General features: G+C 45.6%; 1 protein-coding gene across 4 annotated transcripts in view; it reads right to left on the bottom strand.

Moving 5' to 3' along the window:
• Nucleotides 1–8,109: 8,109 nt before the first annotated feature.
• The window catches only part of tpx2 (TPX2 microtubule nucleation factor), a 76,895-nt gene continuing 68,232 nt past the window's right edge, over nt 8,110–16,772 (bottom strand). For all 4 annotated transcript variants that reach the window (XM_072514505.1, XM_072514506.1, XM_072514507.1 and 1 more), the window contains one exon: nt 8,110–8,391. In XM_072514505.1, coding sequence (XP_072370606.1) covers nt 8,281–8,391 — 111 coding nt within the window. In that variant the 3' untranslated portion in view covers nt 8,110–8,280. The remainder of the gene's footprint in view (nt 8,392–16,772) is intronic.

The following is a 16,772-nucleotide window of genomic DNA, read 5'->3' as shown; positions in this document are numbered from 1 at the left end:
ACTAAGGAGGCAGTATTGGGCCAGCTAATGGGGCTAAAGGTACACAAGTCTCCTGGCCCTAATGGGATGCATCCCAGAGTGTTAAAAGAGATGGCTGGGGAAATTGTAAACGCACTAGTGATAATTTATCAAAATTCACTAGACTCTGGGGTGGTCCCAGAGGATTGGAAAGTAGCAAACGTGACACCACTGTTTAAAAAAGGAGGTCGGCAGAAAGCGGGTAATTATAGGCCGGTAAGCTTAACTTCGGTTGTAGGGAAAATGCTGGAATCTATCATTAAGGAGGAAATAGCGGGGCACCTGGAGGGAAATTGTCCCATTGGGCAGACGCAGCATGGGTTCACAAAGGGTAGGTCGTGTCTGACTAATTTGGTAGAATTTTGAGGATGTTACCAGTGCAGTAGATAACAGGGAGCCAATGGATGTGGTATATCTGGATTTCCAGAAAGCTTTTGACAAGGTGCCACATAAAAGGTTGCTGCATAAACTAAAGATGCATGGCATTGAGGGTAAAGTGGTAGCATGGGTAGAGGATTGGTTAACTAACAGAAAGCAGAGAGTGGGGATAAATGGGTGTTTCTCTGGTTGGCAACCTGTAACTAGTGGGGTCCCTCAAGGATCAGTAGAATCATAGAATAGAATCATAGAAGTTTACAGCATGGAAACAGGCCCTTCGGCCCAACCAGTCCATGCCGCCCAGTTTTTACCATTAAGCTAGTCCCAGTTGCCCGCACTTGGCCCATAACCCTCTATACCCATCTTACCCATGTAACTATCTAAATGTTTTTTGAAAGACACAATTGTACCCGCCTCTACTACTACCTCTGGCAGCCCATTCCAGACACTCACTACCCTCTGAGTGAAGAAATTGCCCCTCTGGGCCCTTCTGAATCTCTCCCCTCTCACCTTAAACCTATGCCCTCTAGTTTTAGACTCCCCTACCTTTGGGAAAAGATGTTGACTATCTACCTTATCTATGCCCCTCATTATTTTATAGACCTCTATAAGATCACCCCTAAGCCTCCTACGCTCCAGGGAAAAAAGTCCCAGTCTATCCGGCCTCTCCTTATAACTCAAACCATCAAGTCCCGGCAACATCCTAGTAAATCTTTTCTGCACTCTTTCTAGTTTAATAATATCCTTTCTATAATAGGGTGACCAGAACTGCACACAGTATTCCAAGTGTGGCCGTACCAATGTCTTGTACAACTTCAACAGTGTTGGGCCTGCAGTTGTTCACAATTTACATAGATGATTTGGAGTTGGGGACCAAGGGCAATGTGTCAAAGTTTGCAGACGACACTAAGGTGAGTGGTAAAGCAAAAAGTGCAGAGGATACCGGAAGTCTGCAGAAGGATTTGGATAGGTTAGGTGAATGGGCTAGGGTCTGGCAGATGGAATTCAATGTTGCCAAGTGTGAGGCTATCCATTTTGGGAGGAATAACAGCAGAATGAATTATTATTTAAACGGTAAGATGTTAAAACATGCTGCTGTGCAGAGGGACCTAGGTGTGCTGGTGCACGAGTCGCAAAAAGTTGGTGTGCAGGTGCAACAGGTGATTAAGAAGGCTAATCGAGTTTTGTCTTTCATTGCTAGAGGGATGGAGTTCAAGACTAGGGAGGTTATGCTGCAATTGTATAGGGTGTTGGTGAGGCCACACCTGGAGTATTGTGTTCAGTTTTGGTGGTCTTACCTGAGAAAGGACATATTGGCACTGGAGGGAGTGCAGAGGAGATTCATTAGGTTGATCCCAGAGTTGAGGGGATTAGATTATGACGAGAGGTTGTGTAGACTGGGACTGTACTCATTGGAGTTTAGAAGGATGGGGGGGGGATCTTATTGAAACATGTAAAATTATGAAGGGAATAGATAGGATAGATGCGGGCAGGTTGTTTCCACTGGTCGAGGAAAGCAGAACTAGGGGGCATAGCCTCAAAATAAGGGGAAGTAGATTTAAGACCGAGTTTAAGAGGAACGTCTTCACCCAAAGGGTTGTGAATCTCTGGAATTCCTTGCCCAGGGAAGCAGTTGAGGCTCCTTCTTTAAACGTTAAGAAAAAGATAGATACCTTTCTAAAGAATAAAGGGATTCGGGGATATAGTGTACGGGCCGGAGAGTGGAGCCGAGTTCACAAAGATCAGCCATGATCTCATTAAATAGCGGAGCAGGCTCGAGGGGCCAGATGGCCTACTCCTGTTCCTAGTTCTCCATCCGTACCCATTCTGAGTCATCCCCTCACTCTTTCCACCGCTGCCCAGTGGTAGTATTGTAGGTTCAGTAAAGCCAAGCCACCTTTGATTTTCATTCTTTGCAGTGTCAGTTTGGGAATTCTCAGGTTCTTACCCCCCAACACAAACGCCATGATTACCTAGTCTACATTTCGGACGTAGACCTTGGGGATGAAGATCAGTATGGATCTGAACAGGAAGAGGAACCTTGGCAGTACGTCCATCTTGATCTCTGCACTCTCCCCACCAGAGAGAGTGGGAGTGAGCCACGCCTCTGGAGGTCCTTTTTTACTTCTTCCACCAGGCTGGTCAGGTTCCACTTGTGGATCTGTGTCCAGTCTCTGGCTATCTGGATCCCCACGTAACGGAATCTGTTCTGGGCCGTTTTAAATGGGAGCCCCTCCAGCTCTGCCTCTCCCCCTATTGGGTTCACTTTTGCCCAGGTTAATTTTGTAGCCCAAAAAGGTTCCAAACTTTTTCAGTTCCTCTTGTGGCTTTGAGACATGAAGGAGCAGATCAAGAATAAAGCTTATTTTGATTAAAGTGTCGAGGAAGATTGTTGAATCACACCTGAAGGGAAGGCTCTTGTGCTCATCCTTGTCAAATTCAACATAAACGTTATAGGTCAGGTGGACTTCATAGTATATTTTGGAGTTTCTAAACCCTGGCACATAGCAAAGGGCAATTCGCATTGGCAATAATTACTGACCAAGCCAGTGGTTGGGTTTTCCATGTGGATGGAGCTGCTGAGGCAGCGCTGTCGTATTTCTTAATAATCTTCTTCTTGTGATGGCAGGCAATGTCAATATTTTTAGGTTGGTTTGGCCATTTTGTAGAGGGTCTTTCCTCCTCATCTGGGCGACAAGGGTGCTGTTAATCCTGGTCCTGTCCAATGGTTCCATGGGGGGCATAAGGAGAGAATTGCAACCTCCCGCCAGTGATGGAGTCTCGGGGTTCGCGTAATCATCCCTTTTAAAAATGTAAATGGGAGCAGTGCAATACCCTGGGGTGCAATTGGCAGAATGTAGGTCTTGTGGGAGGAAGAGAAGGAGTAGTGCTGGGGATATTGATTTGTGTCATAGAGTGTTACTCAGCCAGCTCCGGTGCTGTGGTTGATATCCTGTTGGCCCCTGGAGCTTGGGATGTCTCTGCTTCAAGGCACTCGAGAGATCCTGAGAAGCTGGGTTTTGCTTCTTTGGTATGTGGGGACCTGGGGGTTGAGCTGAGTCCCATTGCCCCCAATCCCCAGCTGGTGGGACACTTTCTTGGCTGTACGGATGGTTGTTCTCTTTAGTTATCAGTTTGTGTTGGGGAAATATAGAGCCATAGTTGGGCCTTAATTCTTTATTATCCTTTGATTGACTTCTGGTAGCTGTAGCTCTCCTTCCTTTGGGAAGTCCTGAAAGCATTGATCATAATCCAAACATGCTGCTGCTGGTCTTTTCTGTATAAATGTAGGCAATGATTTTGCTTCCGTTTTCTGGGATTAAGTTGTTTGGTATATATGGGGCTGCCGTAATTTCCTTTATTCTTTTACAAAAAAGAAAGCGAACAGATTGTTAGCCTGCCCAAGCTGCTAATGATGTCATCAGTATGTCACATAATCAAACTTAAGTGACCTTGTTCCAACGAGGAACAAATGAGTCCAGGGGCAGGATTCTCTGTCAGCAACATCAGAATCAGGAAATGTGATGAGGTGAAGAATCGTGTCAACCAAAAATAGAGGTTGAGGGGAGGAGCCCACTGGGAGGCTATGCTCAGGTACCAAGACAGTGGTGTGAATGCATTGCTATGCAAATTGTACAGTAAACACCACATATCTTGACAGACACAAACCAGCAATTTCTCCAGCCCCCCCCCCCCCCCAAGAACAGAAATTAGGGAGTGGCCTGGGAAGGCACTCAGATGACCCACAGCACTAAGTTGGTCAGCAGCATGGTGCTGAGTGGGGGTACAAAGAGTGTCCAACAACACTAGCGTGCAGGCCAGGCGGTTGCTGCCAGTGCCAGGCACAAACCACCATTTCTGCAATCTGTAAGGCAGTTACGCAGCTGATTGCCCACCATTTTAGTGCTATGGCTCTCATGGGTGCCTGCCCAGGCTACTTCCTGGGTACTTTCTGGCCCAGATGCTAAGACTGGCACCACTTTATGTAGAACTCTTGGTATTCAGCCCCAGCACTTAAGAATCCACACATCTTTCCACGTGAAGGAACCTCCGTTACAGAAAGCATGTCTGTTCCATGAGGCAGTTTCCAGCACCCTTCCACGACGACCTGGCAAACATGTGGGGATCCCGGCCAATCAGACGATCCCGGTCAATCAGACTAATTTCGATTGCACCAAATTAAATTGTTGCTCACTTTCTTGTAAAGTTAAGCAGGGTTTGCTTTGCATGCCTTCAAAGAGGAAGCAGGGTTTGCTTTACATGCCTTCAAAGAGGAACGATAACATGGTTCAGAGCAGATCTTCAGTCAACAGGAACATCAAGCACCTACAGCAATGGAGTCTAAATGCATCTCAGGCAACTGTCAGCACATTAGAAGTGGTTTCAAATCGTTGGGCCATTATGACAATTCAAAAATTTTAGGAAATTGGATAGTGAGTAATTTAAAGGTCAAAAGCCTGGGGTTAGTGTGATTTGACTATGGGGGGCACGGTAGCACAGTTGCTTCACAGCTCCAGGGTCCCAGGTTCGATTCCCAGCTTGTGTCACTGTCTGTGCTGAGTCTGCACGTTTTCCCCGTGTCTGTGTGGGTTTCTCCCAGGTGTTCCGGTTTCCCTCCACAGTCCAAAGATGTGCAGGTTAGGTGGATAGGTGTTACTAAATTGCCTAGTGTCAAAAAGGTTGGGAGGGGTTACGAGGATAGGATGGAGGTGTGGGCTTAGGTGGGTAGGGTGCTATTTCCAAGGGCTGGTGAGACGTGATGGGCTGAATGGCTTCCTTCTGTACTGTAAATTTTATGATTCAAACTCTATGACTAGGAAAGCCCCGAGAGAGTTAATGATTTGCAGCCTGCCTGCAGCGATACTGTTTTTTCATCGAGGGGATGAGGTCAGTGCTGGACAGAGCTCAGACAGCCATTTTCAAAGCATTAGAAGATTGTGCGTTGGGAGAAAATTGAAATGACAAAATCACTGATGTGGCAATCCTTGTGAAATTACGAGGTGTGGTTTTCTTTCTCACTGGTAGCAAGCAGCCTTGTCTGGAGACGAGGAAAAAGGCTGAAATAACCCAGTTTAAAGCAGGCCCATTTGAAGACAGAATCTGAAGAGGTTCTCACAAGACCCATGGTCAGAAAGGAAATATCACTTTAGGCCTTTGCTCGTTTCAGCTGGATGGAGAGCTGTATGGGTTTTTTTCTTGTTTAATGGGAAATGGGGTTAAGATCCAGCTAAGATGGTTGTGCAGTGCTGATCCAAGGAGACAGAAGACCATAAGACACAAGAGCGGAAGTAAGGCCATTCGGCCCAGAGTCCACTACACCATTCAATCATGGCTGATTTCAGAGCTCTTATGTGACTGCTTAGACAGTGGACTGGTCCATATTTAAGAACTCAGCGACCAACTTAAATGAGTATGCCACCACCGTCACAGACTTCATCAGCAAATGTGTGGACGACTGCGTGCCAAAGAAAGCAGTACGTACGTTCCCCAACCTGAAACCATGGCTCAACCGCGAGATTGACTCCCTACTGAAGGACAGATCGGAGGCGTTCAATACAGACGATCTTAACCTATACAAGAAATCCAGGTACGACCTCTGCAAAGCCATCCGAGATGCCAAGAGAGAATATCAAACCAAGCTAGAGTTACAGACTCTCGGCGGTTGTGGCAAGGACTAAACAACATAACAGGCTACAAAGAGAAGCCGGACAGATTCTCGGGCAGCAGCACACCCCTCCCCGATGAACTCAATGCATTCTATGCTCGGTTCGAGCAGGTAACCAACAATCTGCTGGCGAGTGCCCCAGCAGCCCATAATTCACCCATACCCACCATCACAGCTTCCGAAGTCAGATTGGCCTTCCTGAAAGTGAACCCTCGGAAGGCAACGGGCCCGAACGGGATCCCTGGTCGTGCACGGAGCCTGCGCAGACCAGCTGGCAGAGGTATTCGCGGACATCTTTAAACTGTCCCTACTCCACTCAGAGGTCCCCACCTGCTTCAAGAAGGCCACCATCATACCGGTACCGAAGAAGAACCAAGCAACGTACCTCATTGACTACCGTCCAGTGGCCCTGACTTCAGTCGTAATCATCACCTCCATACTCCCAGAATGCCTTGATCCACTGCAATTCGCATACCGTTGCAACCGGTCCACATCAGACACCATTTCCCAGGCTCTACACTCATCCCGAGAGCATCTTGAAAATAAGGAATCCTACATCAGACTCCTATTTATTGACTACAGCTCCACCTTCAACACCATAATCCCAGCCAAGCTCATATCAAAGCTCCAAAAACCTAGGACTTGGCTCCCCACTCTGCAACTGAATCCTCGATTTTCTGACCAACAGACCACAATCAGTAAGAATGAACAACAACACCTCCTCCACAATAGTCCTCAACACCGGGGCCCCCTACTCTACTCCCTGTACACACACAGCTGCGTGGCAAAAGTTGGTCCCAACTCCATCTACAAGTTTGCTGACGATACGACCATAGTGGGCCGGATCTCGAATAACGACGAGTCAGAATACAGACGGGAGATCGAGAACCTAGTGGAGTGGTGTAGCGACAACAATCTCTCCCTCAATGCCAGCAAAACTAAAGAGCTGGTCATTGACTTCAGGAAGCAAAGTACTGTACACACCCCTGCCAGCATCAACGGGGCCGAGGTGGAGATGGTTAGCAGTTTCAAATTCCTAGGGGTGCACATCTTCAAAAATCTGTCCTGGTCCACCCACGTCAACGCTACCACCAAGAAAGCACAACAGCGCCTATACTTCCTCAGGAAATTCAGCATGTCCACATTAACCCATACCAACTTTTTCAGATGCACCATAGAAAGCATCCTATCGGGCTGCATCACAGCCTGGTATGGCAACTGCTCGGCCCAGGACCGCAAGAAACTTCAGAGAATCGTGAACACCACCCAGCCCATCACACGAACCTGCCTCCCATCCATCGACTCCATCTACACCTCCCGCTGCCTGGGGAAAGCAGGCAGCATAATCAAAGATCCTTCCCACCCGGCTTACTCACTCTTCCAACTTCTTCCATCGGGCAGGAGATACAGAAGTCTGAGAACACGCACAAACAGACTCAAAAACAGCTTCTTCTCCACTGTCACAGGCTCCTAAATGACCCTCTTATGGACTGACCTCATTAACACTACACCCTGTGTGCTTCATCCGATGCCAGTGCTTATGTAGTTACATTGTATATGTTGTGTTGCCCTATTATGTATTTTCTTTTATTCCCTTTTCTTCCCATGTATTTAATGATCTGTTGAGCTGCTCGCAGAAAAATACTTTTCACTGTACCTCGGTACACGTGACAATAAACAAATCCAATCCAATGAAATTGTAGCTGTTTGTTTTGGGTTTGAAGTTAAAAAAAATCAGTTTAATATTGTGCCCCACAATAAAAAGTTGTTTTTAAAAATATAACCAAACCTTACTTTATGCAATTACTCCGGGAGCAAATCATTCTTTCCAGTCTTATAAAATATTGGTGATTTGATCCAGTATTCTAGCCACTGTTGGGTGGCTTGGTTGCAAGCAAGCCGAAGAATTGGAACAATACAGCCCAGGTGTCAGGGTGGTGGTCGTTTTCATCCTGTCTAACCAAATCCTGGATTTACATCGGAAACTTATAACCTCAGAAACAAAACAATGATATTGCCTTCAAATATTTTATAGCCAAAACAGAGTATGATTTTTGAACAGTTCAACTTTATTGAATAACAAGTTACAAATTACTGATTACAAACTAAAAACACAGCCATAGCAATAATCCGGGAATCAAGTTAGAGACATTATAGACAGCTACAAACTCCTCAAAAAGAGATTCTGAAAATACTCAACTTAAGTAGCATACATTACATTACAGCCTAATTCTATCTGAGAAATTGGGAGTCTGTGGAACTGTTAGTTGCTGCTCACTGGGTTTGATTTCCACTTTCCTGTAATGTCGAACAGGATTTGCTTTGTGCACCTGCAGAACAAGGGGGAAAAAAAACATGTTGAAAAGACCCAGATGTGGTTGAACAATCTTGTTGCCCAAAAGCTGCAGACTGGATCTTTACTGATTAACACCTAGACACTAAGAGTCCCAGGTACAGAATATGCTGCTGCAAATATGTCACAAAGACTGGACTACTACACTACAAATTCCTGGGCCAGTATTTTCCCCGTTGAATATAAAACCCTGCATGTTATCGGGACTCAACAGTCACACCAGCAGGTCAAGTTTAGCGCTCTTTAAAAAAAAAAAATGTCAAACTTTAACTTCCAGTTTTTAAAATAACCTTGATATCGGCAAAGGCAGAGGAAACCTGGTTGCCACAATTGATCACTGGAGCTGTTAACCATTGTGGCTCATTTTTGTTTTAATTGACAAAATCAGAACTGGCCATTGCTTTGAACATTTAGCCATAATCTTGCGTTTTAAAAAAATTACTCAGTGCATCCCATTAATCATCCTGTTCAGTGATAATAAAAAAAACGATAATGCAAAATGGTTCAAAAATACATATAAATGGAAAGTAGATACAAATTTATAATGTACCATGTTTATCATAATTGGAAATTTCTAGAAACGCAACTTAGACACAAATTAGTTTCTCACTCAAGGGGCCGATGAGCAAATTTCATGAGGCAGCTTGGCACATTCAAAATAAAAGCTGAGGTATGAAACAAAACAACTTGCTCAGCAAAATAACACTGAGTAATAAATAGAGATGAGTACTGGAGTGTAATGGGCTAGTGCATGGCACTTCTCGCTCCCTCCCAGGCTGGTGCTCAGTCACCCTCACCCACTGAGAGAGAGTGGATGGGAATACACAAGAGCGCGAGTGAGAACCCTGATATTGGGAGTGAGCGAGACTTTGACATATTCTGCTCTTGCACTCTCACATACCCCTGCACGGTCTACTTGCCCCACCCTTTCCACTTGCTTGCCTACCGTTTGGCTCCCTGCCCCTCAGTTCCCAAACTCACTGGTCCTCCAATCAGATTGTTTCTCCCACATTTGCTGCCGAAAGCAGCAAACACAGGAAGAAATGGTCTGTGATTAGGGGAGCCAGTCCATGCAAATTTATCCATTCAAGCTCACCTCTTTGACCGCCATTTTGAAAACTGGTTCCCGAGGCAACATAGATGGGTTTGGAGGTCTGCATTCAGCCCTCCGGCCACAAGTTGGACAAGCCTGGTCTAAATCTAAAATCGTATAGAAACATTGCTGAGGCACATCTTGCAGTGGTACGCTCCAACTGCCTCAACCTTGCCTGTTACAAGATAATGTTATGGGTCCGGGTTTACAGAACCCCAAAGTGTTTCATGGAGTTCAACCCACCCACAACTTTTAATAGATTGTGGTGTGGGAAGCACACAGCGTACTCTCCAGGTGTGATACAGCAATTATGGACAAATGGTTTTTAAAACAAAATAATGTTTATTCTATGAACGCAATTTAACCTTTTAAAAACAAACATTGAATATCTTAACACCCATTCACCCATAACACTTCAAAGATGACTACAACACTAAATAATCCTTCAAACTGTTCTTTAAACATCCAAAAGACTTCAAAACCTTCAAAAACAGACATGAGGTTACAGTCAATATATTTAGTCTTTGGATTTGTAGACATCAACAGACCAACTCTGTTTTCTTCCTGCAGCTCTCAGCAAAACACAGACCCCCAGCTTTCTCCTCAAACTGAAACCAAAAGCAGAAATGAGCTCAGCTTCCCCCAACCTCGGACATCACTTAAGTAATATGATCAGCTCCATTTCTTAAAGGTACATTTCTTAAAAGGTACTCACACATGACAATAATCTTTATTATTGTCACAACTGGCTTATATTAACACTGCAATGAAGTTACTGTGAAAAGCCCATATTCGCCACATTCCGGCACCTGTTCAGGTACACAGGGAGAATTCAGAATTTCCAATTCACCCAACAGGCACGTCTTTAGGACTTGTGGGAGGAAACCAGAGCACCTGGAGGATTCCCATGCAGACAAGGGGAGAAGGTGCAGACTCCGCACAGACAGTGACCCAAGTGGGAATCGAACCTGGGACCCTGGTGCTGTGAAGCCACATTGCTACCCACTGCGCTACCATGTCACCATACATATATGAGAGTAGAAGTCCTGTTACTCTTAACAGAACTTGGAAGCTCAGGGTAACATCAGCAGCAATCCAACTGGAAAAGGCACATGTTTGAAAAATGACATCTCCAAACCACGGAGCAGTTTTTACATACGCCCAGTTTCCTGATCTCACAAGTCTGCTTTCCACAAATATTTACCATTTGGTCAGATCCACCTAGACATGGTGTTGGGATACTGCTGCAAAACCTTTTGTTTGCAAATGCTGGCTATTTGTCAATCTATGACAGTTACACAAATCGAAACAGTGCCGTATTTAACAAAGTCAGCTGTGTCTGTTGTTAGTATACATAAACAATTTGGAAGAAAACGTAGCTGGTCTGATTAGCAAGTTCACAGATGACACCAAGGTTGGTGGAGTGGCAGATTGTTGAGGATTGTCAGAGGATACAGCAGGACATAGATAGGTTGTAGACTTGGGTGGAGAAATGGCAAATGGAATGTAATCCAGATAATGTGTGGTGATGCATTTTGGTAGGTCTAACAGAGTGGAAATATACTGTAAATGGCAAAACTTTAAGATAGAAAGTCAGAGAGATCTGGGCCTGCAGGCCCACAGACCTTTGAAGGTGCCAACACAAGTGGACAAGGTAGTCAAGAAAGCATACGGAATGCTTGCCTTCACTGGACAGGGCATGGAGAATTTAAAAAACTGGCACGCATGCTGCAATTGTATAGAACTTTGGTAAGCCTGCACTTGGAACATTGCGCACAATTCTGGTAGCCACACTACCAGGAGATGTGGAGGTTTTGGAGAGGGTGCAGAGGAGGTTTACCAGGATGTTGCCTGGTCAGGAGGGTGTTAGCTAGGTGGAGAGGCTGAATAGACTCAGACTGTTTTCATTAGAAAGATGGGAGGTTGAGGGGCGACCTGATGAGAGATCTACAAGTTTGAGGGGTATGGATAGAGTGGATGGGCAGGGTGGAGGGGTCAGTCACCAGGGGGCATAGGTTTAAGGTCCACAAGGCAAAGTTTAGAGAAGCTGTGCAAGGCAGGTTTTAAAAAAAATAAAAACGCAGACGGCAGAGTGTGCCTGGAACGCATTGCCTGAGGAGATTGTGGAAGCAGATACAGTAACAGCCTTCAAAAGGCATCTTGACAAATACATGGATAGGATGGGTATAGAGGGATACGGTACAAGGCAGTGCTGAGGGTTTTGGGCAAGGTTGGCATCATGACCAGTACATGGGCCGAAGGGACTGTTCCTGTGCCGTTCTGTTCTTTGTGTATAGCCGTAAAGCATCTTTGAACCTAATGTTATACCTTCAATTACCTACAGATCCGAGATTGTGACATTTCATTCATGGTTAGTAATGCAGCTACTTGGAACTATTGAACAAATTAAAACCTGAAATTCAGCCTGATGTAAATGCTCTGCCAATTTTGTACACTATGGTTACTGAATCTACCCTGCTATTGGAAAAGGTTTGCCATCTGTTGCCCTAGGCATACTAGAAAACAAGAGAACGAAAGGATAGAACGGCAGTAACATAAAAAGGAACCCAAAACTGGCCTGCAAATAGTTAGCAGGTAGTAACAGGAGGGTATTTGCTTACAGGTAGAGGACAAGGCTAGAATACTCAATGAGAACTTGTATCGATATTTACTAAAGGGAGAGGATGCTCATAAAAATGCCGATGAAGTGGAAGCGGTAGAAGCAAGGGGAATTGATCAGGAACTAGTGCTGGGTAGACTCTTAGGAGCAGATAAGTCAGCTATTTGGATGGCTTGCATCCCAGGTTGAAGAAAGTTGGGGTGGATAAAGTGAAAGAGTTTGCTTCAATCTTTCTTAGATACGAGATATGGGAGAGGAGCAAGAGAGTTGGAGTGTGGCAAATATGCCACCATTATTCAAGAAAGGATGCCAGGACAGTCCTGACAACTAAAGGCCAGTTAGTTAATCGTTAATAGTGGGCAAGGATTGAATAACAGTCACATGGGGGGGGGGGTTTAAAAAAAAACAACAAAAAACAAGCACTTGCCAGGAGGTTTGAATTAATTCAGGAGATCCACAGATTTGTAAAAGGCTGATCAGATGAAAGACAATGTATGATTAGATACACAAGGCTGATTCATTAAATTGAGGTTTACAAATCGTACAAAACTGGAGCATTGCATAAAAAAAAAAAACACTTGTCAAAGCTTTTCACCTTGCATTCAGCAGGACAATTCACAAGAACACCAAATGTAAAGGAACAATTTATCCTTTGAGATTTGTTGGGAAGTAGATGCCAGTCCATGGTCATACCTCTAACAACCAGAGTACACTTCTCATGAAATATAATTTGTTCCTTTACATTTGAAGTTCTTGCAATTGTTCTAATGAGCGAAAGGCTTTGACAAAATGTTCTTTTTTTTTCCAACAATACCAAAATTGATGTTCATGAAATAAGAGGATGAAATGTCCAATTTGATAAAAAGATTGTTTAAGATCAGAAAACAGAAAATGTCAGACTTACCTCACAGAGGGAGGTAAGAGACTGCTGTGTGCTGTTTCACAGAGACATGGCTCACCCCGCCTCACCGGACTGTGCCATACAACCTGAAGGCTTCTCAATTCACTGGGCGGATCGCACGGCATAATCAGGCAAAGCGAAGGGTGGAGGGGTGTGCCACCTCATCACCTCCTCCTAGTGCTTGGATGTGGCGACCCACTGCTTCCCAGACCTGGAATATCTGACCGTGAAGTGCCGCCCATATTATCTTCCACGCGAGTTCGCTTCAGCCATTATCACAGCGGTCTACATCCCACCCCAGGTAGAAGTGAGGAAGGCGCTGGACGAACTATACAGTTATAAACAACTACGAAACAGAACACCCGGAGGCCTGGTTCATCGTGGCCGGAGACTTCAACAAGGCCAATCTCAAGAGTGTACTGCCAAAATTCCACCAGCACATCTCCTGTCCCACCAGGGGCGACAACACTCTTGACCACTGCTACTCAAAAATCAATGGCACCTACCGTTCCATCCCCCGACCGCACTTTGGGAAATCAGACCACAAGACGGTGCTCCTTCTCTCAGCATACAAGCAGAAACTCAAGCGGGAGAATCCAGCTAAGAAGGTTGTGTAGTGCTGGCCCGAGGAGACAGAAGAGCTCTTATGTGACTGCTTAGAGACAGTGGGGTGGTCCATATTTAAGAACTCAGCGACCAACTTAAATGAGTATGCCACCACCGTCACAGACTTCATCAGCAAATGTGTGGATGACTGCGTGCCAAAGAAAGCAGTACGTACGTTCCCCAACCTGAAACCATGGCTCAACCGCGAGATTGACTCCCTACTGAAGGACAGATCGGAGGCGTTCAAGACAGACGATCCTGACCTATACCAGAAATCCAGGTACGACCTCCGCAAAGCCACCCGAGATGCCAAGACAGAATATCAAACCACGCTAGAGTCACAGACAGACTCTCGGCGGTTGTGGCAAGGACTAAACAACATAACGGGCTACAAAGCGAAGTCGAACAGCATCTTTGGCAGCAGCGCACCCCTCCCCGATGAACTCAATGCATTCTATGATCGGTTCGAGCAGGTAACCAACAATCCGCTGGCGAGTGCCCAGCAGCCCATAATTCATACATACCCACCGTCACAGCTTCCGAAGTCAGATTGGTCTTCCTGAAAGTGAACCCTCGGAAGGCAACGGGCCCGGACGGGATCCCTGGTCGTGCACTCAGAGCATGCGCGGACCAGCTGGCAGAGGTATTCGCGGACATCTTTAACCTGTCCCTACTCCACTTCGAGGGACCCACCTGCTTCAAGAAGACCACCATCATACTGGTACCAAAGAAGAACCAGGCAACGTGCCTCAATGACTACCGTCCAGTAGCCCTGACTTCAGTCGTAATGAAGTGCTTCGAGAAGTTGATCATGAAGCACATCACCTCCATACTGCCAGAACGCCTTGATCCACTACAATTCGCATACCGCTGTAACCGGTCCACATCAGACACCATTTCCCTGGCCCTACACGCAGCCCTAGAGCATCTTGAAAACAAGGACTCCTATTTATTGACTCCAGCTCCGCCTTCAACACCATAACCCAAGCCAAGCTCATATCAAAGCTCCAAAACCTAGGACTTGGCTCCCCACTCTGCAACTGGATCCTCGATTTTCTGACCAACAGACCACAATGAAAATCGCTTATTGTCACAAGTAGGCTTCAATGACGTTACTGTGAAAAGCCCCTAGTCGCCATATTCCGGCGCCTGTTCGGGGAGGCTATTAAGGGAATTGAACCGTGCTGCTGTCCTGCCTTGGTCTGCTTTCAAGGCCAGCGATTTAGCCCTGTGCTAATCAGTAAGAATGAACAACAACACCTCCTCCACAATAGTCCTCAACACCGGGGCCCCGCAAGGCTGCGTACTTAGCCCCCTACTCTACTCCCTGTACACACACGACTGTGTGGCAAAACTTGGTTCCAACTCCATCTACAAGTTTTCTGACGATACGACCATAGTGGGCAGGATCTCGAATAACGACGAGTCAGAATACAGGCGGGAGATAGAGAACCCGGTGGAGTGGTGTAGCGACAACAATCTCTCCCTCAATGCCAGCAAAACTAAAGAGCTGGTCATTGATTTCAGGAAGCAAAGTACTGTACACACCCCTGTCAGCATCAACGGGGCCGAGGTGGAGATGGTTAGCAGTTTCAAATTCCTAGGGGTGCACATCTTCAAAAATCTGTCCTGGTCCACCCACGTCGACGCTACCACCAAGAAAGCACAGCAGCGCCTATACTTCCTCAGGACACTAAGGAAATTTGGCATGTCCACATTAACCCATACCAGCTTTTTCAGATGCACAATAGAAAGCATCCGATCGGGCTGCATCACAGCCTGGTAGGGCAACTGCTCTTCCCAGGACCGCAAGAAACTTCAGAGAGTCGTGAACACCGGCCAGTCCTTCACACGAACCTGCCTCCCATCTATTGACTCCATCTACACCTCCCGCTGCCTGGGGAAAACGGGCAGCATAATCAAAGATGCCTCCCACCTGGCTTACTCACTCTTCCAACTTCTCCCATCGGGCAGGAGACACAGAAGTCTGAGAACACGCACGAACAGACTCAAAAACAGCTTCTTCTCCACTGTCACCAGACTCCTAAATGACCCTCTTATGGACTGACCTCATTAACACTACACCCTGATCCGATGCCAGTGCTTTTGTAGTTACATTGTGTTGCCCTATTATGTATTTTCTTTTCTTCCCATGTGTTTAATGATCTGTTGAGCTGCTCGCAGAAAAATACTTTTCACTGTACCTGGGTACACCTGACAATAAACAAATCCAATCCAATCCAAGTGGTGGTAAATGGTTATTGTTCACATTGGATGATGGTCCCCAAGGGTCATATGCTTTTTTGCTCTGTGTAAATGTGGATTTTGGCAAACAGAGCAATATTTTAAAATTGTCAATACTCGAGTGATTTGGTAGAAGTGTAAAAGGTTATGGCAGGTTTACATACGGTAGACAAGAAAACACTGCTCCCATCAGCAGGTAGTTTAAAGACTAGAGGACACAGATAAAAGATTTTGGACAAGAGATGGGTAATGGGAGAGATGTTTTTCTAAAGCAGCAATTGGCAATGACCTAGAACTCACTGGCCACGAAGTGGGAGAGTATACGACTTAGACTGAAGGGCCTCCTTCTGTGCTATAATGACTATCATGACCAGTGGATCTGTTCTTGAAACTCAGACTAAAATACAGAATCTAAAACAAAGATAATAAGAACTAGGATGAGGACATTTGGCCCATCGACTTGCTCTGCCATTCAATAAGATCATGGCTGATCTGATTATGGCACAACTGCACTTCTTACTGTTTTCCCACATTAACTCAAATGAAAACTTGAAATCAGCTCTGAATAAATTAAATGACCCAGCCTCCACTGCAGTCAGGGGAAGAGAAGTGAATTCCACAATGACCCTGCAAGAAATTCCTCCGAATTAATCTTAATGAGAAACGCCTTATTTTAAAACTGTTCTAGATTCCTCCACAAGAGGAAAATTCCTCTGAACATTTACCGTGTCAAGCTTCCTCAAAAAAGTTTCAATAAGATCACCTCACATTCTAAATTCCAACGCGTATAGGCTCAACCTGCCCCATAAGACCTCTTCATCCCGTAATCAGCCTATTATTACCTCCAATGTGGTATATCACTGAAATAAACAGATGAAAACCTTACATAGTAGT

This window comes from Scyliorhinus torazame, chromosome 8, assembly GCF_047496885.1.
Source record: "Scyliorhinus torazame isolate Kashiwa2021f chromosome 8, sScyTor2.1, whole genome shotgun sequence".
NCBI lineage: Eukaryota > Metazoa > Chordata > Chondrichthyes > Carcharhiniformes > Scyliorhinidae > Scyliorhinus > Scyliorhinus torazame.
The sequence above is the reverse complement of the archived record's forward strand: the minus strand, read 5'-3'. Positions and strand labels throughout refer to the sequence as shown.